At 42.1% G+C, this 22,887-nt stretch overlaps 1 protein-coding gene across 13 annotated transcripts in view; it reads left to right on the top strand.

The window, feature by feature from the left end:
* The window catches only part of RALGAPA2 (Ral GTPase activating protein catalytic subunit alpha 2), a 174,459-nt gene that overhangs the window by 135,227 nt on the left and 16,345 nt on the right, over nucleotides 1-22,887 (top strand). For all 13 annotated transcript variants that reach the window (XR_014513117.1, XR_014513118.1, XR_014513119.1 and 10 more), the window contains one exon: nucleotides 12,836-12,957. Coding sequence is in view for 10 of the 13 variants with exons in the window: in XM_083448518.1 (XP_083304644.1) it covers nucleotides 12,836-12,957 (122 nt within the window). In the remaining 3 variants the exon portion in view is untranslated. The remainder of the gene's footprint in view (nucleotides 1-12,835; nucleotides 12,958-22,887) is intronic.

Genomic DNA, 22,887 nt, shown 5'->3' with positions numbered 1-22,887 from the left:
CTCCCCCCCCCCAATAAAAAGTAGAAATCTAACCCTGCTTTGGATCCAGAGTCCACACCATCACCACCTACTGTCTCCATGCCTCCTTACCAGCATTCCTCAGCACACTTTTGTCTCTGTTGAGCATTAATGCACTTTCCCACCAATAAGATCTTAAATGTAATAATTATATAATAATTTTTAAATTTACATCCTGCCCATCTGGCTGGGTTTGTAGGGTTGGGTGCATCCAGCACCTATGATATAGAAGTGCTAATTAGCATTGAACGGACGCGGGTGGCGCTGTGGGTAAAAGCCTCAGCGCCTAGGGCTTGCCGATCGAAAGGTCGGCGGTTCGAATCCCCGCGGCGGGGTGAGCTCCCGTTGCTCGGTCCCAGCTCCTGTCCACCTAGCAGTTCGAAAGCACTCCCGGGTGCAAGTAGATAAATAGGGACCGCTTACTAGCGGGAAGGTAAACGGCATTTCCGTGTGCGGCTCTGGCTCACCAGAGCAGCTTTGTCACGCTGGCCACATGACCCGGAAGTGTCTCTGGACAGCGCTGGCCCCCGGCCTCTTGAGTGAGATGGGCGCACAACCCTAGAGTCTGTCAAGACTGGCCCATACGGGCAGGGATACCTTTACCTTTACCTTAATTAGCATTGATAACATTAAAGGTAAAGGGTAAAGGGACCCGACCGATAGGTCCAGTCGTGACCGACTCTGGGGTTGTGGCGCTCATCTCACTTTATTGGCTGAGGGAGCTGGCGTACAACTTCCGGGTCATGTGGCCAGCAGGACTAAGCAGCTTCTGGCGAACCAGAGCAGTGCACGGAAATGCCGTTTACCTTCCCGCCACAGCGGTACCTATTTATCTACTCGTACTGGGCTGCTTTCGAACTTCTAGGTTGGCAGGAGCAGGGACTGAACAACAGGAGCTCACCCCGTCGCGGGGATTCGAACCACCGGCCTTTCAGTTGGCAAGCCCTAGGCTCAGTGGTTTAGACCACAGCACCACCCGCATCCCATGATAACATTAGGCACACATAAAACAAGAGAGGAAAGCTTTCTTCTGACCCCTTGATTCCTTGAATTGGGGGCCCTGCATAAGAAACAGTGCAGCCTCAAACATTATATATAACCAGCAACTATTTTGGTGTAATTTTTTTATTATGAAAACTTAAATTTCTGACACTGTATTTTTAGTTTAAAATGACTGCCAATTTGTTTGAGTAGTTGAAAGACTGCAGCACCATCTCTCTGCATGGCGTTTATTTTATTGTTGGCAAAGATGTCCTTGTGCTGCGCATTCTCATTTGTGTCGGAAATGGAATTCAGTTCAGTTCATGAATAGATTGTCAAAAAGATTAAAGTGTATGCTGTGCCATTTTTTACAGAAGAGTGCCTTTGATGTGCTAATGTTCATTTTCATTCCTTTCATTCAAAAGTGCTGGTCATTGTTTTGCTCTGAAGATTGTCTGCTTCATATATGCACATTCTACTAGCTCTGTAGTCAAATCTTGCTTCAGCTTGAAGGAATATAAACAAGTGGTCATAGTTAATCTTGAAATATGGTGGCATCAAATAATCACCAAACCAAGAAGATGCCTATCAAAGAACACCTGGAACTTTTGTTAAATTAAACGTTGGGAGCAACGTTGAGGCTTAATACTGTAGCAGAGCATGGAAGTATCTATGGTTTCCCCCAGTTCTGTGTATTGCCTCATTCAATACATTGTTACAGCTGTGTCCATTAAAAAAATGTCCAAGGAATCGTAAAATGCTATAATTTACAAAAGGGACGGTCAATGTGGTGCCTTCCAGGTGAACAGTGCAAGTATCTCTAACCTTTTCAGACCGAAACATGTTTTAGGGGACTCATTTCTTAATATTTTATCATGTATTTGCATGGTGGCAGTGGTCCTGTTGTGACCTGGAATTAGGCAGTAACCCATCAGCTGAAGCCCAGTGCTGTAGTAGATGCTATACACAATGCCTGTTCCTTTAGTTATGAAAAGTCACAGTGTGGTGCACAGGTTAGATGAAAGATTGTCAATCTTTTCACATCCTTGAGCATATTTGTTGCCTAATCGTTTACTTACATCAGTAGCTGGCAGAATAACAACAACAACAACAACATTTTATTATTTGTACCCCACCCATCTGGCTGGGTTTCCCCAGCCACTCTGGGCAGCTTCCAAAAAAGATTAAAAATACATTGAAATGTCACATGTTAAAAACTTCCCTAAATAGGGCTGCCTTCAGATGTCGTCTAAATGTCAGGTTTATTTCTTTTACATCTGATGGGAAGGCGTTCCACAGGATGGGCGCCACTACCGAGAAGGCCTTCTGCCTGGTTCCCTGTAGCTTTGCTTCTTGCAGTGAGGGAACTGCCAGAAGGCCCTCGGAGCTGGACCTCAGTGTCTGGGCAGAACGATGGGGGTGGAGATGCTCCTTCAGGTATACTGGGCTGAGGCCATTTAGGGCTTTAAAGGTCAGCACCAACACTTTGAATGGTGCTCGGAAACATACTGGGAGCCAATGTAGGTCTTATATGGTCTTGGCAGCCGCTCCCAGCCACCAGTCTAGCTGCCGCATTCTGGATTAGTTGTAGTTTCCAGGAAACCTTCAAAGGTAGCCCCACGTAGAGTGCATTGCAGTAGTCCAAGCATTGCAGTAGTCCAAGCGGGAGATAACTAGAGCATGCACTACTCTGGTGAGACAGTCTGAAGACAGATGGGGTCTCAGCCTGCGTACCAGATGGAGCTGGGAGACAGCTGCCCTGGACACAGAATTGACCTGCGCCTCCATGGACAGCTGTGAGCCCAAAATGACTCCCAGGCTGCGCACCTGGTCCTTCAGGGGCACAGTTACCCCATTCAGGACCAGGTAGTCCTCCACACCAGCCGGCCCCCTGATCCCCAAGAACATTACTTCTGTCTTGTCAGGATTCAACCTCAATCCACTAGCAGCCATCCATCCTCCAACCGCCTCCAGACACTCACACAGGACCTTCACTGCCTTCACTGGTTCCGATTTAAAAGAGAGGTAGAGCTGGGTATCATCCGCATATTGATGGACACCCAGCCCAAACCCCCTGATGATCTCTCCCAGTGGCTTCGTGTAGATGTTAAAAAGCATGGGGGAGAGGACGGAACCCTGAGGCACTCCACAAGTGAGAGCCCAGGGGTCTGAACACTCATCCCCCAACACCACTTTCTGGACATGGCCCAGGAGGAAGGAGCAGAACCACTGTATAACAGCACCCCCAGCTCCTCTAGACAGGCCAGAAGGATGTTATTATCGATTGTATCAATCGGTTAAAAGCTGGGTGTGAGCTCTCTCCTAGCACCCTTCACTGGGTGCTTGGTCACCACATAGGTTTTGTGTGGCACTACAGTAAGATTGAATGACGTGAGAGTTTAGATTTCTTATTCTGGATTTGTAACAACAACCTGAAGAATGAAAAAATAATAATCATTCACTGCCATGTTGAGATTTCCACCAATAGGTATCCTACAAGATACCTGAGTTTGCTTGAGAACCTGAGATGTGGGGATAGCATGATATGGGTGGCCTGGCAGCTCAAAATGTGATGTGGAATGGAGAAGCATCTTCCAGCACACCACTTCTTGCCTTCACATTGCACCCACTCAGCACCACTGTGCAACAGAAAACAGTGAGTTAAGATTTGTGAGCTAGGTTCTAAAACTTGATATTCTATGTAGCAATCAACTCTTGATATTCTATGTGGGCAATCAACTCTTTATTTCTTAAAACTTGTACACTGCTTAGTAAAGGGACACAGGGGGTGCTGTGGTCTAAATCACCAAACCTCTTGGGCTTGCTGATCGCAAGGTTGGCAGTTCGAATCCACATGACGGGGTGAGCTCTCCTTGCTCTGTCCCAGCTCCTGCCAACCTAGCAGTTCAAATGCATACCAGCGCAAGTAGATAAATAGGTACTGCTGCAGTGGGAAGGTAAGCGGTGTTTCCGTGCGCTCTGGCTTCTGTCACGGTGTTCCGTTGCGCCAGAAGTGGTTTGGTCATGCTGGCCACATAATCCGGAAAGCTGTCTGTGGACAAACGCTGGCTCCCTTGGCCTGAGAGCAGAGATTAGTGCCACACCCCATAGTTGAATTCGACTGGACTTAACCGTCTAGGCATCCTTTACCTTTACACTACTTGATTGTAAAAAACCTCAAACTCTTGCACACCATGGCTTCTGAGAGAAACAGGATTTACTAGGTGGGTCCAGGAGGTGGTAAATATGGCAGGGGATAGTTCCTTCTGCCTTGAAGGAGATGGTGGTACAGCCCCTCATGAAGTCCTTCCTGGACCCAGAAGTATGTGACAACTACCACCCACTCATAAATATCCCCTTTTGTGGCAAGGTACTTGAGGTGGTAGCCATCGAGCTTCAGACTCCCTTGGAAGAAGCAGATTATGTATATCCATTTCAGGCCCAGTTTTGGTTGGCCTGGTTAACCAATATCAGGACAGGGCAAGGTTGTAAATTTTCCTTGCTCTCTCAGCAGTTTTTGATGCCATTTACCATGGTATCCTCCGGGGGTTGGAACCTGCAAATGCAGTGATATGATGGCTCCAGTCCTACCTGTGGGACCCTGTCCAGGGAGATCCTGCAGTTCACCTGCATGGCACCTATGCTGTGGGGCCCTGAGTGCTCCATCTTGTTCCCCACTATATGAAGGCACTGGACATGCTGATTAGGGGATTTGATTGCAGCATCATCAGTATGTGGATGACCCCCACCTTTATTCCTCACTCTCTTCTGAGCCAGGTGAGGCCATGCAGTTGCTGGATCATGTCCTGCTTGTGTGCTTCCCATAGGCATCTGGTTGGCCACTGTGAAACAGGATGCCGGACTGATTGGGTCACTGACCTATTCCAGCAGGACTTTTCTTTGGTTCTTATTGCTTAGAGGCTGCAGCTGCTGCAAAATGCATCTGCCAAATTGTTGGCTGGTTCAGCTGTTTGGAACCATAGTCCTGAAGAGTTTGCATTGGCTAACTACATGTTGCTGAGCTTAATTCAAGGTTTTAGTGCTTTTGTACAAAGCCCTGAATGAATTAGGATCTAGTTATCTGAAGAAGTGCCTCTCCTGGCCTCGTGTTAAGACGTGTTGGCAGGCCCTTTATGTTGCTTCAACCCTAACAGAAGTCCAAAGTCTTCTTAGTGCTGACATCCTAACTGTGGAAGGTACTTCCACCCTTGAAGTACAGCTGGTATGGGCACTGTAATTTTCAGCACCAGCCCAGGGAGCCAACTTGAATATAATATTGGGGGGCCAGGTAAGCCCTGCCTCACATAATTGATCAGGGGGGAGCTGGCCTCCTCTAATATTTTATGGGGGTCGAAGGGACCTTGGCCCCTAGGAGCTGGTTCTCATGGCACCAGCTGAAAATCAGTATATTCCTCCAGTCCTTTGATGGGGATGTGAGTAGCTATAGAGCCACTCGTTTTTATTATAGGGACAGGAGATTCCACGAGTGTAAAATTTATTATTTTGCTGACTGAGCTTACTGTGCCGATTTGTATTGTTTTGTGTGAATGTGATTGCTTGTCACAAACGGTGGGATATCTATTTTACAAATAAATAAAATGTGTTGAGAGCTTAATCAAATGCAAATAAGAAATTAGAATAGGAAATGTTTTTAATGTTTTGAGCTCGTAACATGTTGGATCAAATCATTGTGGAAACAGTGCAGATTATATTTTTATCTACATATATGTCTGCTACAATCAAGAAATATTTTAATTTAAATGAGTTAAACAAAATAAAAGTAAGCAACAATTAACAACATTCATACTGTGTTTTAATGCATAAAAGATGTTCATGCGGTTCTTGTTAACTTTAGAAAGACTAGCTAGTGTAATTGAAGTGTAACCACCTGGTAGGAAAATTTTGCAGTTAGCTGCCAAAAAAGACACAGACTCTGAGAGGACCAGGTGTTCTGTCAGGCCTTTCTGATTGTTACTGTGGCGTAAACAGCATGGGTTCACAGTATGGCTAGGAGACTAGAAGCTGAGGACTTCCCCCCTAAAAGTGATTCTTGTCTTCAGTCAGTGCCTCAGTTTAGTAACTCTGTCCCTGAACATCTACTTTACATTGGTTGATGCAGCAGCCTTGTTCACATGTCATGCTAAGGCAAACCAAACCATGGCCTAATACAAATGCACAGGAGAAACCCACACTGTCATCGTTTAGCTTGGTGAGCCATGCAAGCCAGGCAATGTAAAAGAGAGCAACATTTGAACAGAAAAAGCTATACAGAACATCAACAGATCAGTAGCTCCAAATGGCTTAGATAGGTTAGCCAAGTGTTCCAAGGTTGTGCTGGCAAACATCTGTATTCTCAAGAGCTGATTTATTTTTAGGTAGCAGTCTAGATACCACAAGTATCTCACACACCCCATTACATCAATATTTATATTTGTGTAATTGCTAATAGGTTAGGTCTGGCATATAGGCTTTCTGCTGCTATTGCTGGTGAAGAGAAAATCTCAAGGTTGATTGAGCTGGGAGCACATTCCTTCATGGTCCTAGATATGATCAGTCAAATATTTAAAAATGAGAAGTGGGAGGTGGCAACTCACAGTGAGTCACAACAGTGGCACTCAAATATAAAATCAAGGGTCTCTCAAATTTCTCCAACTGGCTTTAACGTAGTGGCATTCTTATATTTGCCCTTCTAATGGTTAAAAGCTATCCTTTGATTTCAAACCTGAATTGGTTACTGTCTAATTCACAGATGGCGAGTCCATTGGCCCTTTCTGGCCCACAAAGCAGTTTCGTTCACCTTTAAAAATCAAATGATGTATTTTGGAATAGAGGAGTATATTTTCTTCTTGGGAGTCTGTCAAGAAAAATATATTGGTAATGCTTCCAAATGACAAATAAGCAACTGCATGAAACATAATCAACTTGTTAGAAAGATCATTAACTTGCTAGCGAATTTTGAAAAATACGTATTTCAGCAAGGCTGTTGAAAAATTAAAAGTCAAAGATGTAAGGTTTGGTTTCTGTTATATGTATTAATTATCATTCAATTATCACCTAGCAGGTTATTAAATAACAAACTATATAATTGCAGAACATGACCAGCAGTAGGCTGTACATGCACTGATTTATCTTCAGTTTGCTTTAATTCTGGACCTTTGGAATGAGCATGCAGCCTTTTTCTGACAATGGTGTCCTTTCAGCCTTGCATGAGAATCGACACCTGCTTTGCACATAGGCAAAGATTACAGGTGCCAAAGCCTCTTTAGTACTTGTATATCTGGGAAGTTACCATGGCAGACTTCACAAGTCATGCTACCTAATTGAAAACTGTAAGTCACATTAAGATCTCACTTGATACGCCTTACGTGTTGGAAAACTCATTAATTCCTGTTGCATCTTAGCAAAGCTTAATTTAACAAGCTGTTGTTTATGAGATATTAATACCATCATAAGAAAGTCCCCCCTTCAGATTTAGAGGGTGGATATACACAAGTGCTTTTTTCAGGAGGCTTGTGTGACAGCAAAACAGGCAAGTGATTTGTGATTCTCTGCTTCTTCAAGAACACCTCTCCCCATCGGCTACTTAACTATTATATTTATTGAGGGTATATCATAGGAGCATTACGGAGTCCAGTCTTCTCTTTTTCACACTCGTGGACTGTTTGGGGCAACTCCATAAATTGTTGGACTACGTGTATTTTATTCAGTATTAAATAGAGGTTTGTACCTATGGCCTCTGTGGGTCTTTGTCCTTCCTTCCTACCCCAAAATGGACGGGTAAGTCCAGTCAAACTTGACTATGGGGTTGTGGCGCTCATCTTGCTTTTAGGCAGAGGGAGATGGCATTTGTCTGCAGACAGTTTTCCGGGTCATGTGGCCAGCATGACTTAACCGCTTCTGGCACAACGGAACACCATGATGTTTTGCTTCCCGCCACAGTGGTACCTATTTATCCAAAATGTTCAGAAACCAAGGTGCAGCTACCGATTGGGTGCAGGAAGCTTCTGCAGCCAATCAGAAGCTGCGTAAGCTGCATTGGACATTTGGGTTCCAAAGAATTTTCACAAACCAGAACACTCACTTCCGGGTTTGCAGTGTTCAGGAGCCAAAATGTTTGACTTTCAAGGTACAACTGTATATATTTTTTCCCCTTGGTTGAGGAAGCTTTACTGTAATGTGGCCTCTCTTGCATTTCAAAATAGACCATTAGGCAAGTGGACAAACTGTTCAAGAGAGGTGCCAGAAGTGAAAAATAGTCATCTCTGAAGAATCTGGTAAGGCTATGTGTACAGCAGCACACCTCCATGTTCAGTTAAGGTTTAGTTTCTAAAGCAAATACATTACTATTGTATTAGTCCAGTCATTTTAAAATTGATAATATTTGAATATAAAACATATCCGTCACATAAACGTATATTAAAATTAGACAAAATAGAACACAAACTACACCAAAATTAGATAAAAGCAAATGCCCACTGTAGATAATTAGTATCAAGGGAAGCTTTCACCCCCAAAAAATTGCTGGTGAAAGTTATGCAGAGACATTGCCTGGTGCAGTTCTTTGGGCTGAGATCCACTGTGGAAAACCCTAATGGCTTTTTGCTGTTTAAACCGAAGAACAAGGGGAGCTTGGGGGAAATCCTGTGTTAGTGCAGCATGCTTTTGAGCAGTTGTTGGTATCTGTCTGTCTGGAGAGACAATGGAGTGAGCTTCCAGGTGTGAAGTCCAACTACTGCGTTAGCAGCACCCAAGTGACCTCCCCATGGCGCAAGCCCGGGCAGAATGGGTGTAGCCAGGATTTTTGTGGGGGGGCAGAACCTCAGTTAAGTATTTTTATTGATTTGGGGGGCAGCTGCACCCCTAAACCCCCCCCCCCCAGTTACGCCCATGCTGGGCAATGTGGATGGAGGTCCTGGGCTGCCCAGATGACAAATCTAAAGACTTATTAGTACATAACACCAAAGGCACCTGAGGTTCCTGAGTGCTTATATTTCTGGGAAAGTAAGTTGGTTGGATCCAAACTGGCAGTTTTGTGGAAGATCCATGATCAAGATAGTCTGCTTTAAATAATAAGAATAAGAATAAGCTATGCAATAATGCTGATGTGAAGACCAGAGAAACAATGGGAGAGAATGTTCCTTTAGCTCCCTTATTGTTTGCCTGATCTAAATTGCTCCTTCTCCAAGTTGCTGTTTGCTCCACGAGGAATAGGAAAGATAGAGCCACAGGTACTGTACCTATCTTTTCTCCCTCTATAGTAAGTAGCAGCTTCACCTGAGCAGCAGAGTTTACATAAAAAGAATAGTTAAATATCTTCTATGAGTCCCACTCCTCTATATTCAAAGCAACCTACTAAAGCAGTAGAGTGAGAGACCTAATCACTGATATCCTGTATTGTATCTTCTTTGGTCATCAGATGGAGATCTTTGGGTGAGTGAAAGGGTGGGCAAAGATGTTTATTAGCAATAATTTAATGCATGCTATATAGGACATTAATATACTTTGACCCAAACCTGAAAGTGTGAATGGAGCAGGGGGGGAATTTGGGGGAGTTACCTTTACCTCTCAAACTCATTCTTAATTTCCTATTTCAGATAAGTTATCTAAAGTTGGGGCTAAAGAGTGATTGTGTTGGTAGTTTCTTAGAAAAATATTAAGCAACTAAAGAAGACAAATCTAAAACTATTGCAGAGCCATCTTATTTTTCCTTTATGTAAACTGCAGAATGATTATGTGGTACAAAGAGAGCAAGTCATTACTTCTTGCATTGTTATTAAACTATTCTGTTATCTGTTAAGCACTATCAAATTGCACTTACCCCAAGTGCATACAGAATTCCCCCAAAAGATTTTCAGTTAAAACTACACAGTTGTGGTTGCTACTGGACCATAACCAAGGTTGTGTACTTTGCATTCAAAGTTTCACATCTAAATAACCTGTGAAGGATACTTTTTAAGAATATGACACGGTGAATTTATTTACAGTGCTTGGTGCAGTCTTCTGATTGCTGTAAAATTATGTTGAAATAATGTCCACAGTCTGTCCAATACCTTTTGTTTAAATCATGTTAATTTTTACAGGTTAATGTGGTATCATTCTTCTTTGAGTTTTCTGCCTTTCATATAACCACCATAGTTTTGTGAAGTTTGTGACTGCAATCACATATTTAAACTACCTGTTTTAAACAGATTTGTTAATTCCAGTATTCATAGCTAAATGGCAGGTAGGGTAGACTAAAGGGTAGACTAAAGTTCATGTTGTCTCACACAGCATGACTTTCTTCTCTTTCCATTACCCTTGTCTCACTTTCTCCTCACTAATCTGTAAAAAAATTATGTATTCATCACAAGGGTGCCTCTAGGCATCATGTGGCTTAGCGGAGAAAATAGTTGCTATTCTTATTCCAGCAGACATCAACCCACCTAAAAAAATTACTGCTGTGAGTACCATGGGTAGTATTCATTGGGTGATGATTATCAATAAAGTTAGCAAAGATTAGACCTTAGTTTGTCTCTCTGTTGCAGAAAACACTATAAAACTATCTGTGTTCTTAGTTACTAAATGTCTACAAGACTAGTTATCTGGCACAGAATGGTCAGAAACCAGGATAAAACATTAACATGTTAAAGAAAGGAGGAATAAGAGGAATTGGGGAGCATTGCTGTTGCATGTTGCTCCCTACCTTGTGGGTGTGCAGGAAGGCTTTATTCAAATTGCTTTTTAATTGGAAAATCTCTGCTTTATGGTAAAAGAAACGGATCAATGTAAGCAAACATCTAGGTATTCAGCAAATTTGTTGATTTCCAAATATTGTCAGGAAGGGATGCAGTTGCTCATCATTTTTTTACTCATGAACATTTTTATATGCTTTAACATTATTAATTTTATTACAACTTGAATTAATTTGCCAGTCTTGCAGCCTTAGGGTGCAGTGTTTAAATTATACATGAGCATTTCCTCCATTTATTATGCTGGATATGAAGTCTTTTTCATGGGATTTTATTAGGCGCAGCATGAAAAGAATTTCCCGTTTATCTGCCTCCGTTGAACTGAGCCCATGAGCAGACTGCACACTACAAGGGCCAAAGAGGAATTGAGAGTGGATGGCAGGTCCACAGAGGTCCACAGGCTCAGGTGGTTTACAGCCATAAGTTTAGCTTAGCTCTTCCAGTAATTTGTCACGCCTTGGTCTTCTCCTGCTGCGCCAGCACGTGCCAGCTTAGAGACAGAAAGTCTGTGCACCAGACGGCCACTCAGGCCTAACATCCTGCTGTTCAGGACCAGCGGCTTGCTGTGTCAGTGTGGAATAGAGAGCCCTGGCAACAGCCAAGTGCTGTGCAGAATAAGCATGTTCATAATGAGACGTGAATGGCATCAGTCAGTCCCTTTAGAAGAGGTGCTAGGCGTGTGCCTCCTCTCATAGGAAGTTTGGGAGCCTATTCATTAACAAGAGTCACCAGGAGTTCAGCCTATAACAGTGAAGCAACCCCACAAACACTGAGGCTAGTGCTTGTACTGTCTGGAATGGGTTTTGAAAGCAGAAAGCAAATAAAAATGTCATCAGGTATATTTTGCAAAATGCCATGCTCACTTTCATTCCTAAAGACACAAAGTTATTTGAAATATATTTTCATTTTGGGGCCCTTCCATGTCAGGTTCCTCAATGTGGTGATCAGTTAACTTGGATACTACACTGTGTAACTGAAAAGGACTGCTGGGATTGTCCTCAAGGACATACCTTTCAAACAATGATAATGACACTTTTCAGTTCAGATGGTAGGAGTCACATAAAACTAAGCTCTTTTCTCATATTTAAAAATACTAGGAAACTCTGGAAACTGGTTTTTAAACTGAGTGACAGGGAATGACATTTCATCCTGGCTGATTGATTGTTTAATTCACAAAGTTGTATGTGAGATACTTCAATCTGTTGTAGATTTTTTTTTCAAAATGTTACCCTGTTGTTTGAAGTGCATGATTCACCTTCAAAGAAAACAGAAGCTGCACACAAAGAGAGAGATTTGCTCTCCCCCCTTCGAAAAGCGATCACAAGCGGGGGTCCTATTAAGACAGCTGGAAAGTCGCTTCAGCTTGTTACGCTTCTAAGTTTTATTGGTGACTGGTTTTTGATTATGCATTTGAATGGCGCGTGTTCCAGGTTGCCGCGTTTTAATTAAAAGGCAATACTGTTGGTTTTAGATGCTTTGTTGTCAGCATAATTAAGACTGAAGTGTATACATGCTCTATTTTTTTTAAAAAAGAGAATTGAATCCATCATGAAATAAAAAAATTCAGATGCGTCAAATGAATCTTCTGGAAAAGCTTTAAATATGACTTTATTATACTTTAGTATACTTCGATAGTCTTATGAATAATAGGTGTTTTCATACTTTAATTTTTCTTATCCTTTTCTTTCCTATAATCTGTAGCTCAAGTTTAAATATATTTACATTTTGAAATAATGATCTATTATATAGGAAAAATATATGTGGGGCTTCTGTTGAGTTTATTGGCTATGGCAATTTTCCTCATGGTTACATCATTATTTTCATTTCTCATTTATAAAGGTCTCAAATTTATTTTGTCAATCAGCCTATTTAATGAAGAATGAAAAAACACTACATTCATATAGTGCTTATATTTAGCTGTCAGTAAAATGTTTGGGGTTGGTTGTTTTTTTTTAGAAATACATTTTATTGAAGTCCTTAGAATCTTGTAGCTTTGTCAAAACTCTGACAACTGTGGCTTGATTTTAATTGGAAAATGCATAGGTTGAATATCAGTTTCTTTGGCTTTGTATCTGTAAGAGTGCATTTCCTTAACCTGCTCCCAACAGTTATGAGGAAAGAGCTCTGTACCTCGAAGCAATAATCCACAACCACAAAGAAGCCATGACATTTGAGGATTTTGCTGCTCAGGTCTTCTCTCCCTCTCCCAGTTACTCCCTTAGTGGATGTGGTAAGTCTCCTCATGTTGTTGTTGTTTTTATTATTATTATTTTAACCGCTGAGAAGCACTTGAGCAGCAGATGTACACCTGCTTTTCACTGATAAATGGTTGCAAATTTAAGAAGAGCTTTCTCCCTCTGAATTAGCTAATGAATATCAAAAGAAATGATGACATTCATTTTAATTTGTTTTGCATCAGAGCTGTTCACTCAGTTCCTTTCTTCAGCTATCCTGTTAACCCCTGAATCTAGCAAGGTTAATGAACTTTCTCTCACTAATGTGTTCTGGTTCATTCAGGAGTGTGGGCTTCTTGCTGAGCTGAGAATATGTTGTGGAAAAGCTATTCGTGAATCAGTGCATACTAATCGAAAAATAGTTCCTCACAGTAGAAGCCATTGCTACTAATGCTAAATGGGGATTATGCTTCTGCAGTGCTTGGACCGAGGATTAACGCTGGTGGGGGTGGGGTGCAAGGGCCGTGTTTTGTCAGACAATCGTAGTGCCAGTATGTGTGCGTTCTACACATCGCAAAGCTTTCAAAGTTAGTTAAATGAGTTTATTTTAATTATATTTACATGTGTGCTTTTTAAAGAGACCTTTTGTTTTGAGGGTTCATTTCATAATCCATTGCTCTCATGTACAAGGAGAACACAAGGTTAACCAGATGGATTTCTAAACATAAATTCCTTTATTCCCTGTTTATACCCATTTTGTGAAACTGACTCTTTCTAATTATATTACGATGCTGCATTGGATTGTTGATGGATTATCTCAAACCCTGGTGAATGTTCTGCGTGTCTGTTTTCTTTCTCTCATTCTAACTGATCTTTATATCTGAACTAAGAAATATAACAGAAATTAAATTTACTGAAATGAATCACTTGACAAATAGAATCAGACACGCATCACTGTTTAACATTACTGGCCTCAGTCCTTGAGCTTTTCGAGCTTTGTTAAGAGATAAGAGGTATTTGCGTGTACTTGTACTGGTCGCCAATAGCAGCAGGCAGAAGGCTTTGGAGATAAGCAAGCTGGCAGAAGCAAAGAGGAACCAGTGCTATTTACATAATCACACCTCTGCTTCCTGGAGAGGCATCAAGAGACAGGAATGGCCTCTATTGATCTTTGTGGAACTGGAATACTAAACAACATTAGAAAAGCTTATAAGTAAAGCTTTGATTAATATTTTCTTTATTAAAAATGTGGAACAGCTATGAAATAAACCACACACATAAATACTCTTGAGACAAAATTGTGTCATTTGTTGCATAAAAGTATAATTCTTATACTAAATTGGATATTATCAAGAAATTTAGCTGGTTACGCAATTGAAAATAACAACAGAAAGCTTATTTTTTTTAAAAAAAATCACCTACTTTAAGTCACTTATCATAGCTACCTTTGTGTAATTCTAGTATGTATTGGACATTGTGAAATAATAAAATTAGATGCATTGGGGTCAGTGAACTAAGAACCAGTCTTGCATCCTGCTTCAGATTAATAGGTAAAGGTAAAGGGACCCCTGACCATTAGGTCCAGTCGTGGCCGACTCTGGGGTTGCAGCGCTCATCTCGCTTTATTGGCCGAGGGAGCCGGCATACAGCTTCCGGGTCATGTGGCCAGCATGACTAAACCGCTTCTGGTGAACCAGAGCAGCGCACGGAAACGCTGTTTACCTTCCCGCCGGAGAGGTACCTATTTATCTACTTGCATTTTGATGTGCTTTCAAACTGCTAGGTTGGCAGGAGCAGGGACCGAGCAATGGGAGCTCACCCCGTCGCAGGGATTTGAACCACCGACTTTCTGATCGGCAAGTCCTAGGCTCTGTGGTTTAACCCACAGCGCCACCCACTTCAGATTAATACAAGATGTTAAATAACACACCTGTGTGTTTTGTATAATTCCCTTTTGCTATTCTGAGGTTTAAATAGCTGATCCTTATGGAGTGAGGCTCAACTGCCTACACTAGTTAGAAAATCAGTGATCCAGCACTACTACTATTTTTGTGCATTTAACTTTTTTAAAAGCCTTAAATGTTTAATATCCCACCAAATCAAAACTTTACAAAAACTTGCAATTTATATTTTAAAATAATTCAAAGTGCAACAATGTTATAAAAAGATAACTAAAATAGCAGCACAAGCCACAGCATTAAACAGATTTAAAGAAGATTAGACGTCTGGCACCAAAAGCACATAAGGATTTGGCTCTGCATGAACTTAGTTAGGGAACAAATTCCAGAAATGGGATGCACCACTGAAAAGGCCAGTTTCCCCAGTTGGCATTTCTCATCTCCAAAGGCAGAGTTGGAGAACACAGGATTGACAATGACTTCCATATTCAGGCGAATTCCTATGGCATTAGAGGATCGTTTAGATACGCAGTTCCTAAGGCATAACCATAGAATCCTAGAATCCTAGAGTTGGAAGAGACCACAAGGGCCATCGAGTCCAACCCCCTGCCAAGCAGGAAACACCATCAGAGCACTCCTGACATATGGTTGTCAAGCCTCTGCTTAAAGACCTCCAAAGAAGGAGACTCCACCACACTCCTTGGCAGCAAATTCCACTGTCGAACAGCTCTTACTGTCAGGAAGTTCTTCCTAATGTTTAGGTGGAATCTTCTTCCTTGTAGTTTGGATCCATTGCTCCGTGTCCGCTTCTCTGGAGCAGCAGAAAACAACCTTTCTCCCTCCTCTATGTGACATCCTTTTCTATATTTGAACATGGCTATCATATCACCCCTTAACCTCCTCTTCTCCAGGCTAAACATGCCCAGCTCCCTTAGCCGTTCCTCATAAGGCATCGTTTCCAGGCCTTTGACCATTTTGGTTGCCCTCCTCTGGACACGTTCCAGTTTGTCAGTGTCCTTCTTGAACTGTGGTGCCCAGAACTGGACACAGTACTCCACGTGAGGTCTGACCAGAGCAGAATACAGTGGCACTATTACTTCCCTTGATCTAGATGCTATACTCCTATTGATGCAGCCCAGAATTGCATTGGCTTTTTTAGCTGCCGCGTCACACTGTTGGCTCATGTCAAGTTTGTGGTCAACCAAGACTCCTAGATCCTTTTCACATGTACTGCTCTCAAGCCAGGTGTCACCCATCTTGTATTTGTGCCTCTCATTTTTTTTTTTGCCCAAGTGCAATACTTTACATTTCTCCTTGTTAAAATTCATCTTGTTTGTTTTGGCCCAGTTCTCTAATCTGTCAAGGTCGTTTTGAAGTGTGATCCTGTCCTCTGGGGTGTTAGCCACCCCTCCCAGTTTGGTGTCATCTGCAAATTTGATCAGGATGCCCTTGAGTCCATCATCCAAGTCGTTGATAAAGATGTTGAATAAGACCGGGCCCAAGACAGAACCCTGTGGCACCCCACTAGTCACTCTTCTCCAGGATGAAGAGGAACCATTGATGAGCACCCTTTGGGTTCAGTCAGTCAGCCAGTTACAAATCCACTGATCCTAAATCTCAGGGTTTCTAGAGCAGCAGGGTATTAAAAAGGGGGTGTTCAAATGCAGGCAGTTAGCTGCATCTAGATAAGAAGCTATTTTATAACAGAAGTCATAAGCTTTTTTTTCTGAACCCAAGTTCTGAAAGTATAAAGAAGAAATTCAGTTGAGCAGTTAAATTTAATCCTATAAAATTCTAATCCATACATGTGCCTTCATTTAACTTCATTTTGTAAGTGTGTTCAGTGCTTGGTGGGCTAAATGCAATGCGCCCAGCCTGACCTGAGGGGCGGAGAGAGGCTGCGGGCACAATGCTGGTAGCTGCAGCTCCTCCACCCCCTGAGTCAAGCCTGGGAAGGGGGAGAGAGGAGAGATGCAGCCGGCTCCTTCTGCGCCCTGCCCCTTTGGGGCACGCCCTGCTCCCGGCCCTGCGTGGTGTTTGGCAGACTCCGCCACTGGCTGAATATATACGTAAACAGCATGGGGGAACCCACTTGCGTCAGAAAACACGAGGATAACTTAAAATGCACATGTATTATGTAGAAGATGCATAAAAGTTTCTCTATGATACATGATTTTAGTGTTTTTATATTTGACCCAGTTAGTTGACTATATGCTAAATATGAGTTAGCAGAGCAGTGCAAAGGATAATGCAATTCTAGACTGCATCAACAAAAGTAATGGTACCACTCTATTCTCCCCAGCCCATTGGGTTTAGCTCCCATAGGAAAAAACAGTATCTGTACTATAACAGCTAATACACACATGCATAATTGTGTAGTTGTGGTAAGCCTTAGTAACAGAAACAATGTTCCATAAAAGTTCAAATAACTCAACAGTAACCAGATGTTGTTAGCTGGAGTTTATGGAGTTTGTAATCTAAGTATGTCCAATTGTCAGGGATGCTGAATGTAATCCAACAATATCTGGATTGTAATCCAGATTGAAGTGTTGTCAAGATGCAGATGATACCAGACTCCATATCTCTCTTCTATCTGAATTGGGAGAAGTGGTTGAGGTGTTAGGCTGGTGTTTGGATCAGGCGATGGGCTGCATATAGGCCAATAAATTCAAGCTGAATGCTGAAAAGACACAGGGGTTTCTCTTGTCTGCAAGATGGTGGGACAGCCTGTTCTGGATATACAGTGGTACCTCAGGTTAAGTGCTTAATTGGTTCCGGAAGTCCGTTCTTAACCTGAAGCATTCTTAACCTGAAGTGGACTTTCCCATTGAAAGTAATGGAAAGTGGATTGATCCGTTCCAGACGATGAAAAACACCCCCTAAAACAGCAATTTAACACAAATATTACTGTCTAACAAGACCATTGGTCCATAAAGTGAAGGCAATAATCAATGTGCTGTACTATAAAATAAATAAGATATTTATATTTTACATATTTTACATATTTACATTTATATTTTTTTCTTATGTGCACTGATGATAGTCAGTTTGGATGGGAGGCTTTTATCCATTTCTGAAGTCACACAATCAACCAGTAGCTGAACTAGGTTCCACACAGTCACAAAAGCCAAGTCACAAGTCAGTCCCATGAAATGAAGAACAAGTCACAGTCAAAAAACCGAAAAAGCCACAGAAACTAAAATGCAAAAAGGAACCAGACGATGAAAAGCGACCCCTAAAACAGCAATTTTACATGAATTTTACTATCTAACGAGGCCATTGATCTATAAAATGAAATCAATAAAACAGTACAAAATGAAAATGTGATTCAGTCACAATCGGCTTGGCTCCTGGCATTCGCGGAGGCCTCAGAGAGCTCCGTAGGCCCCGCAGATGTCCGGGCTTGGCTCCAGGCAGCGGCGAGGCCTCTTGACAGCTCAGACAACCTTTTTCTGGGTTACAATCGTTCATAACCTGAAAAAACGTAAGTTGAAGCGTTCATAACCTGAGGTACCACTGTGGATGCTCCTGGAGGCTCAGGTGGCCTCAAGGGCTAGGAATGCCTTTTTCCAGCTACATCAGGTCTGCCACCTATAGCCCCTTTTGGACAGGAATGATTTTGCCACTGCGCTCCATGCTCCAGTTAGATTGGATTTTTGCAGTGCACTGTATGTGGGGCTGCCCTTGAAAATGAGTAGGTCCAAAATGCAGCCACCAGAATACTGGCTGGGGTTCCATTTAGATAACATATGAACCATGTTTTAAAGCAACAACGGTTTCCAGTTTGTTTCAGGGCCTAATTCAAGGTGCTCATGTCCATGTTTAAAACTCTACGTCTCAGGCCTCAAATATCTGAAAGATATCCTTCCCTACAGAGCCTCTCCGGTCTTAAGGTCAGCAGAGGAGGCCTTCTTCGGAGTTCCGCTGCCTTCAGAAGCTCAGGGAAGAGGGCATGCTCTGGTAGCCCTCGGAAGTGGACCTCCCTCTCCTCAGAGGCGTCTCTGGCACCTGCACTACACTGTTTTTGGTGAATGCCAAAGATACACCTCTTTAAGCCAACCTTTGCCACCTGAGGTGTATTTTTTTTAGAACCCACCCTATTTTTGTGATTGTAAGTTGCTGTATACTGTTTTTAATATTGTATTTCACATTGTTGTAACCTGCCCTGGAACCTTAGGGTGAAGGAATAACAATATAGCACGGGAAGGCACGATGTTGGCTACTCCTGAAATAACTTGATGCAGAGCTACATAATAGAACATTTTAATCTAAAATTCAGGTGCCAAAGTTATGTGGCATCTGAAAATCCATATCCAAAAACACATTTTTAATATGTAAATTGTAGTTGGTCCTTCAGAGGGTTAACTGAAATGGGCACACTTGACTGCTGAGAGGACTGATCTAATCACAGTGCATCTGTTCATCATGAGGTCATTCACGTGCATGCTAATGATTTGAAAAATAAAGAAAAATGCTCAGAAAAAATAAAGCTAATGCAACTCTTTTGCCAGTTGCAGAAGCAAGATACACGCTCTGACTGCTGTCACCAAACTTAAGAAGAAACTGTGGAATCCACTGTAATTTGCTGATAATTTGTTTACTATTACAGAATAATTGAATAGCATAGCTGTTTTGTGGATCTATGGATATCACACACAACATTCATAAGACTTACGTTAAATGCAAATTTGATTGTCCAGAATGCTAGGTTGTTTTTGCTTAACATAATAAATATATATTCCCCTATTTCTAATACATTAAAGCAAAACAAACTTATTTAAGTATATCCTACATAATAATTGGCTCTATTCTTGTGATACTTAATTATAGCACAGCAAACATCATTTGTTTTAAAGGAATATAGCCGATTCTAAATATTGTTGTTGGAGTTTGTAATTAATTTAAATTCTAAGTTTCCCCCCCTTCTCTCAGCTATACTCTTAACCAGGCAGGTGTTAATTTAGCTCGTGCAGCTTCAAGCTGACTGAGTAATTTGATAGTGTTTTTGCACAGCACAGTTTATAAATCTAAATAAGCTTTCTCCTAGCAAAATGGCTGCTTTTCAGCTTGTAGGCTAGGTGCAATACTGACTGCTGGTTTTGGATAATACACTTGTTGCCCGTCCAGACAACCTATTTACTTAGCATTCATCCTGGTTCGCGAGCACAAAGCTTATGTAGAGAGGTTATTCAGCATTCATTCTGATTTTCTATATGGATCAGTTACACTACAATGAGCATTTGTCCTGCCTTTATCCTGATTTGATGTGTGTACAGGTATTCCTGTCAGTCATTTGTTCAGCCCATATTTTCCAACACATTTCTCCATCACTTTCCAAACTGCAGAAAATCCAGAATTTGTTTAAAAGTTGATTTATTGAGCTAGGGCAACATAATTATTTAATCCACTTTAGATGCAGAAATATATGCTTGAATCTGACCTGGAAAATAGTGATATTCTGGAGGCTTCCCTGCTGCTGCTTTGTGGATTGCTACCAAACAATGCTCAAATTATGGGGAAAGGTAAGGAGGTCCTTAATGAAAAACACAATTTCATCTTCTGACTCCTCCAAAGTAGGCAATTTGTGCCCCACGGCTTCCGTATCAATAGTTAATGGGTCTGTCTCCCCCTCCACCACCCAGTAATTCAGCTACCAAATGATACAGAAAACCAAATTCTATAAAAATGCAAGCATAATATTACTTGGACAAAACATATAATACAGGCAGCCCCTCATTTACACGTGTTCGGTATGTGTGTGACCGTGTATATTGTGCCAAACCTGGAAGTGACTTGGAAATGTCATAAAGAGTTCACTGAAATGCCACTAAAAGGGTGGGGTGGGGCAGAATGAGGTGTTTTCAGGCTTTTAGAATTATATGCAATTTCTCTGCCCCCGCCCCCGCTGTGCCTCAGAACATAATCCCCATGTAAAGGGGGGGGGGGTTGCCTGTACTACAATACATTCACAAGCACTTGTTTCCCAAGACAAGCTCTTTGTATAAACACGGGTATGGGATGCGGGTGGCGCTGTGGGTTAAACCACAGAGCCTAGGACTTGCCGATCAGAAGGTCAGCGGTTCGAATCCCCGCAACGGGGCGAGCTCCTGTTGCTCGGTCCCTGCTTCTGCCAACCTAGCAGTTCGAAAGCACGTCAAAGTGCAAGTAGATAAATAGGTACCGCTCTGGCGGGAAGGTAAACGGCGTTTCCGTGCGCTGCTCTGGTTCACCAGAAAGCGGCTTAGTCATGCTGACCACATGACCCAGAAGCTGTACGCCGGCTCCCTCGGCCAATAAAGCGAGATGAGCACCGCAACCCCAGAGTCGGTCACGACTGGACCTAATGATCAGGGGTCCCTTTACCCTTTACCTATAAACTAAGCATGTTGATGGGGAGTGATAATGTGCCCACTGGCCCTGCTCCTGATGTTGGATGCCATGGCCTGCATGTCAGTGTGACATCTGAAAGGAAGTCTGTGTATGCGTTGGCTCTCCCATAGGCAGCTGTGCTTGTTTAAGTTCCACTTTTTAGAGCACAGGTATGGGGCCAGCAGGTGCCATTCCCCTTCCATGCATTCAGTTCTACATGTAGCCACATGATGCCCTTCAGATGTTGTTGGGACACCAACTCCCATCAGTCCTATCCAGCATGGAGGGCACTGCATTGGCTCACCTTGATTTACCTTATGGTTACCTTGTGAAAGAACTTAACTTAAAAAGAGTTAAATGCTTGAAGGATCAGGTCTTCCTAAAGCTGGAAGGTATATTCTTATACAAGAAGCTCGGCATTAATTTCATTCTCCCTGTTTCTCATTTTTCCAACGTTAAATTCAGTTCACATTTCTGCAGCAATTTGCGATTTATTTATTTTTAATTCTCATGAGAATTACACCATTTTCATGAGAATTTCTCCTAATAAACACATATTTGTATGCATTTTTGAGTAGTGTGCACATTTTTGCAAGCCATTTCTACTATATAATGCATTTTTATGCTACTTTCATTAGTAGTAGTAGTAGTAAAAAGACATTCAGAATTGTGCCACAAATCTGGCTCTTAATTTCTACCAACACAAATACAGAAACATAATTTTCCTTGTCTAACAGCAAAAAGCACAGAAACTCGCACAGAAACTCACAGAAATTCTTTTCGTGGCTAAACTCAAATATTTTTCATGGGGAACCTTATATAGAGGTAATAATGTGAACAACATCCTCTATAGCTGTTTTACAAAATACACAGAAACACTGTTCCCAGGGCAGTTCCCTCTACTGGCCATTCAGAAAAGCAGAGGTCACAACACTCAGTCTTTATTCTGTAAGAGCAATTCTCCATGGAGCCAAAATAATTAAATATTATGTATTTTTATTTTTATGCACATCTCATCCTTTTATATGCATTTTTATAAACATTGGTTGGAAAACTGCATCACAAAATTTAGGTAAGTGTGGATGTTGAAGGATAGGTGTGTTTTGGTTCTCATATTGTTTTGGAAAGTGTAAGTTTGGAAATGATCACTGCAGATGGTGACAGCAGTCACGAAATTAAAAGACGCCTGCTCCTTGGGAGAAAGGCGATGGCAAACCTAGACAGCATCTTAAAAAGCAGGGACATCACCTTGCCAACAAAGGTCCGTATAGTTAAAGCCATGGTTTTCCCAGTAGTGATGTATGGAAGTGAGAGCTGGACCATAAAGAAGGCTGATCGCCGAAGAATGGATCCTTTTGAATTATGGTGCTGGAGGAGACTCTTGAGAGTCCCATGGACTGCAAGAAGATCAAACCTCTCCATTCTTAAGGAAATCAGCCCTGAGTGCTCAACTGGAAGGACAGATCGTGAAGCTGAGGCTCCAGTACTTTGGCCATCTCATGAGAAGAGAAGACTCCCTGGAAAAGACCCTGATGTTGGGAAAGATGGAGGGCACAAGAAGAAGGGGACGACAGAGCACGAAGCTACCAGCATGAGTTTGACCAAACTGCGGGAGGCAGTGGAAGACAGGAGTGCCTGGCGTGCTCTGGTCCAGGGGGTCACGAAGAGTCGGACACGACTAAACAACAACAAGTTTGAAAAACTGTTTTAAATGTAAAC

The sequence above is a fragment of the Podarcis tiliguerta genome (genome assembly GCF_965153285.1).
Source record: "Podarcis tiliguerta genome assembly, chromosome: 7".
Classification (NCBI taxonomy): Eukaryota; Metazoa; Chordata; class Lepidosauria; order Squamata; family Lacertidae; genus Podarcis; species Podarcis tiliguerta.
Note: the sequence above shows the minus strand (reverse complement) of the source record. Positions and strands in the feature narration are given on the sequence as shown.